Raw genomic sequence first — 5,961 nt, 5'->3', positions numbered from 1 at the left:
ATCCCCCGCCATAGAATTTAAGAGAATTGAAATCAAGGACTAAAAGGTGAGCTAAGGTTTAGAAATGTCACCTTCAAGTACAAGGACTCTTAGCAAATACGGCAATAATGACACGTACGAGAGAGAAAATTAAGAGGTAGAACTAGGGAAAAGATGCCAAAATGCCAAAATTGTAGAACTAGGGAAAAGATGCTAATGGTCCACATGTGACCTGTAACCGGGATGCAACTCGTGACTGGAGGTAGCACATGCTTAACTTGCAGTAAAACAGTGAAAGATAAATAAGATAGTTGAGTGAGGAAAGCACAGTACCAGAGGGCTCAAGTCTTAGTTTCAGATCTTTAACTACAATGCATGTTTCACCGAACATTTGTCACAATCAGATTTGCTTTCTTCTATAAATAGAAGAATCTACAAAGAAGGCATGCCAAAAGGCATTTTACTCAGTATATCAACATCATGAATAAGATATCTTACCAAACAGAGTTTAATAATTGCCAAGCTTTGTTACACGAAGTATCTTGTTTCTGTTATCTCAAATGGATCATTGATAGGTCTCCTATTAAAGGATGACTAGATGCAATGGGATTTTCATCCTTTTTATAAAAGAGGAATCTACAAAGGCATGTTTGTTCATGGGAGTTACTTCAAGGGTAAGTAGCCAGTGAAAGTGAAGCCTCTTCCAACGATCTCACCTGCACAGTACCAAGCGAAGCATTACCACAGATATCCATAATTAAACTACAATTTAGATTGAAGAGAAGTCAGAGCGCAAGTGCAATTAGTCTCAGTTTATATAGCTCAACAGATGCCCCGCCGGATTATAGATTATTATTATTATTATGCAACTTTTTTAGTACCATTATCCTTCTAATGTTTGTATCAACTTACTGTATATGTGTGTACGTGAGCCTTCTAATGTTTGTATCAACTTACTGTACTTTGAATTTGAAGCGGAGCGGGAACTTGTCTGTACTGGACCATCTACTGGAGGAATCATCCGAACAAGTGAACTAAGGAAGTATATATGTATATATGCATATAAAGCAAGGTAGAGATAAAAGTCAAATCCCAATACACTTCACTTCTGAGTAAATCTGTGATAGCAAGAGTGCAAGTTTTGACTCTTATCTTCTTCTAAAGAAAACATTCTTTTTTCCTATATACAATAGTAGTACTAAACAGAATCGAAACACTAAGGTTCCCCTTGAACATCTCTCGTGATTGACACACAAACTAAAGATTCCAGGTCTCAAAGGCGACATGAAGCAGTTTCCAATTCATGCAGGTAAGCTCTTGATTGATCCATGTGTAATAAAGTATCTCACGACAATGGTGCATTATCAAATCATAAATCGAATCAGTATTTATGATATAACCCAAGAATTAGACTTTGTTCATGACATGGTCTATTTCATGAACATGGGATCAGGACCTCAAGAAGATAAATGTTCTCACAATAACTGCGTCAGTGCAAAGTTGAAAAGGTAAACAAAACTTGAAATAATCTGATAAAAAGTGGTTACAAAAATGATTGTTCAATCCTCTTCATCGATGACTTTAGTGCCAAGACCGGAGAGACCTTCGGCGGGGATTTCAGCGACAGTGACAAGGGAGAAGAACTCTTCCTTTGCATCTTCGTCATCGTTTCTCTTACGAGCAACTCGGACTCTGATCCTTCTAGGAGGACCTCTGATACCTCTGCTCCAAATCTGCTTGTTCAGCTTCAAATCCACTCTCACATCCTTTGTCCCCATTGCCTTCTCTGCAAACTTCCTTATCACCTTGATTGCCTTTGGTGCCTTCTTCTTGAAGGTACTGGTTTATCACACAGCAAAACCACAAAGTTACAACTCATTCAAAGCAAATTCCCTTTTAAAATTGAGTGCACAACTTGAACTAAACTTAATAGCTTAATAAGTAGATTCCATTAAACTGCTAATGAACTGATGAAACCATCAAACAGCTTACAATATTTGAACAAACAAAAACAAACAGATGCATAGAAGGTTAATTTTATGTCGGAAAACTAACCAGCTATGAAGGCGTCGGTGAAGGTTAATGGTGTACTCTCTAGTCACCACCTCCTCTTTCCTTCCCTTCTTCTCCGACATTTCTAAATGTCTTTTTCTCTGTTCCTGAGTATATCATTATCGACACGTAAACTCAGATTAAGTTTATTATCTATATAGCTGATCAGCTCACTGTTTGTTCTTCACTACATATTATTTGATTGCAAACCAAATGAATACGAATACTAATCAACTGGCCTGAATATAAAACGAAGATAAGCGAGAAATTAAGTTTTTAAGACAATGAGAGAAACATACCTTCGCTTCTCCAAGAACGCCGAGAGAGAGAGAGACGGTTGGGGACGGAGGAGTAGTTGGCTTATATGCGGCGATCAGCAGGTAGAATGACTCTTACCCTAGTCGATTTAATTCGCTTTTTAATCTCTCACTTTTATAGCCCAATTAACAATTTCTGAACTAAACTTATCCACAATAACGATAGCTAGGAGTCTAGGTGACTAAATAAATAGCACAACACAATAAACAACAAATCGATTAAACAGGGCATTTGGTCTAGTGGTGTGATTCTCGCTTTGGGTGCGAGAGGTGATATCAATGGGGGATTTGTCGGATGTAATGAAGAGAGGATCATAGGCAAGAGCCATTGGAAACTTCCTCAACTACAAACTCAATAGATAAATCAAATCAATGAGGGTAAGAAAAAAAGACGGCGAGATGAATGTGAATCAAATTTAGGAACCCAGAAGAAGGATTTTTTTTTTGGAATGAGAAGAAAAAAAAGATAATATTTTGGAGAAAGTATTGGGAGGAGGCAATGAATAGAGAAAGGTCGAATGAAATGTTTGTATAAATAGAGAGTATGAAATACGAAATTACGAAGAAGAAGAAAGAAAGAATATGTTTGTGTGGTGGCGGAGAATGGAAAGTGAGAGAAGACTACTGAAGATAAGGGTTTGTGGGAGAACAAAACGAATCAAGACGCACGCTTCAGTCTTTCGAGAATAGACAAACCCGAATCTTACGTATTTGATTTACGTATTTTTCCCGTATTTTGTTTTTATTTACATAAATTACACAAACTTTATCCAAAATCTAAATTTGGTACTTCTCTCTTGTACCTCCTCTGTTTTCCTACTAAAGATCTCTTTCTTTTTTACTAGACATTGATTTTTCATATTTATTTTGTAGAAAAAAACATTGTAATTTGTAACAAAATTACTTTGGGATAAACACGAAATATGATGAAAGAAACAAAAAAAGAAATATGATGAAAGAAAATTGAATATATGGTCAAGTAAAAGTTATTGGGTCCAAAAGAGACCAACCAAAACCAAAGACGCCGTTCTACTAGTAGTTCACTGTCGCTTCTTAAAGGAAAACAACCTCAATACAAAACTATCAACAAAAATGATAGAGATAAGAAACATGAGAACGAAAATTAAACTCCTCTTAAGTTATTATAAAATCATGTCATCGGAATCTACTATCTTTTGTCACATCCCCTAGTCTATATTTGAGAAGTAATTTTGACATGTGTCATCACCATATTAATTTTGAAAAAAAAATTATGACATGGCACACTAACATTGATGACATGGCTTGAAATAAATTATGACATGGATATTTACATTTAGTGTTGATTTATATTTAAGATATTTTTTAAAAAATATGATAATAACTTATAGATAATTATGACATATTTACATTTAATATTGATTTATATTTAAGGTAAGTTTTTAAAATATGGTAATAATTTATATATCATAATTAATATAAAAATAAATAATAAATTAAATAAAAATATAATAATAATTAAAATTTCGAAATATTATTTAGCTATATTTTTATAAGTATATTTTTAAGAAATAATAATTTTCATTAAATAGTAACATGGACATTTACTTTTATTGTTGATTTGTATTTTTAGTAAGTTTTTAAAATATGGTAATAACTCATAAATCATCATTAATATAGCAATAGCTATATTTTTATAAGTATATATTTTTTTCAAATAATTTTCTTTAAATAGTGACATGGACATTTACTTTTATTGTTGATTTATATTTTTAGTAAGTTTTTAAAATATGCTAATAACTCATAGATCATCATTAATATAGCAATAAATAATATTATGTTATAAAAAGAAATATAATATTATTTTGGATTTTTTTAAAGTTAATTTTATTTTATAATTATTATTAGTAAAACAATTCTTCAAAATTATACAGTTTTTAAATGTAATTTTCTAATCCAATACTATTAGTTTATTTTTAAGATCCACAAATTTTAGAAAATTATTTAGTTTTATGTTTTGATAATTATACACTTAACAAAATTTTCTCTTACATTTACAAAATTTGATTTAATATATTTTACAAAAAGATATACATATATATTAGTATATTACTAAATATACATTGAATAAAAATATTTTTTTAATCTTAAAGTTTTACATATGATTAAATCCCCTAGTCTATATTTGAGAAGTGATTTGCCACATGTCTTCTCTACAATCGTTTTCACACAAAAAATTATGACGTGGCTATTAAGATTGATGACATGTCATATAGTTAAATATGACATGGACAATTACATTTAATGCTGATATATTTTTTTGGAAATATTTTTAGAATATGGCAATAACTCATATATTATATTTAATATTGATTTATATTTTTGGTAAACTTTGTGGAATATGGTAATAAGTCATAAATCATCACTAAAATAAATATATTCAAATATGATATTTTGAATTTCGAAATATTATATAATTTATTTTTATAATTATAAAAAAATTATTATCTCAAATTTTATAAATTTCTGGAATTAAAAAAAAAAATCGTAATATCATTAGTTTCTTTTAGGTATCTACAAATTATGTAAATATTATTTAGTTTTAATTTTTGATAACTATATGATTTTTAGTAATTTTGTACAAGTTGATTTAATACATTTAACCAAATGGAATAAATATTTTTTTAATCTACGATTTTAACTTTATATATATCATTCTTAAATATAATTTAAAATAAAAAAAAATATTTTTCTCTTAATTTTATGCTTAATTAATGATATTTATATTAATTATTGGTCAAAAATAAAAATATATAATATTAATAAATTACATTTTAAAATATAAAATTTAACTTTTAAAAAATTCATCACTACACATGGTGCAGGAAAACACCTAGATTAATAATTGTGACATGACTACTAAAATTGATGACATGTCTTATAGATTAATATGACATGGACAATTATATTTAATGTTAATCTATATTTTTGGTAAACTTTCGAATTTCGATTATATTCAATTATGGCATTTCAAATTTCGAAATATCATTTAAATTAAACATATTTCAAAAATATATACATATTTTTAGAAAATTATAAAAATTAAATCATAAAATCAAATTTAAATCGTAAAATTATTAGTTTCTTATATATATCTACATATTTTATAAATATTGTTTAATTTTAATTTTTGATAATTATGCAATTTTACATATTTATTTAGTATATTTAATTAAAATAAATAGATAGAAAAATCTACCTCAGATTATAATTTAAAATATATACATGCACATTCTTAAATATAATTCAAAATAAACAAAATTATTTTTATCTTAATTTTAATGTTCAGTTAAATCTAATTTATATTAAAATATTGATAAGAAAATAAAATTTATAATATTAATAAAAGTTAAATATAATTTATATTTATCTATTAAAAATATTTTAAAATTCTTTTACTGCACATGGTGCGGGAAAACACCTAGTTAGATTGTATATTGTAAGCAAATAATAAAATAAAAAATTAAAAAAGTCAAAAATTAACAAATTTTATATTTTAAAATAAATTTATATTTTAAAAGTTTTATTTCTGCACATGGTGCAGGAAAACACCTAGTGGACATATAAATACATC

General features: G+C 28.2%; 1 protein-coding gene across 1 annotated transcript; it reads right to left on the bottom strand.

Annotated features, from left to right (window-relative positions):
* Positions 1-1,441: 1,441 nt before the first annotated feature.
* On the bottom strand, positions 1,442-2,980 carry LOC108812429 (60S ribosomal protein L31-3). Its single transcript, XM_018584684.2, has 3 exons — positions 2,331-2,980; positions 2,035-2,138; positions 1,442-1,818 (listed from the first exon to the last, which is right to left on the bottom strand). Exons 2-3 carry the CDS (start codon positions 2,112-2,114, stop codon positions 1,539-1,541), a joined length of 360 nt encoding a protein of 119 aa, XP_018440186.1. The 5' UTR covers positions 2,115-2,138; positions 2,331-2,980; the 3' UTR covers positions 1,442-1,538.
* Between the last annotated feature and the right edge of the window lie 2,981 nt (positions 2,981-5,961).

Source organism: Raphanus sativus, chromosome 4 (assembly GCF_000801105.2).
Source record: "Raphanus sativus cultivar WK10039 chromosome 4, ASM80110v3, whole genome shotgun sequence".
Lineage (NCBI taxonomy): Eukaryota > Viridiplantae > Streptophyta > Magnoliopsida > Brassicales > Brassicaceae > Raphanus > Raphanus sativus.
Note: the sequence above shows the minus strand (reverse complement) of the source record. Positions and strands in the feature narration are given on the sequence as shown.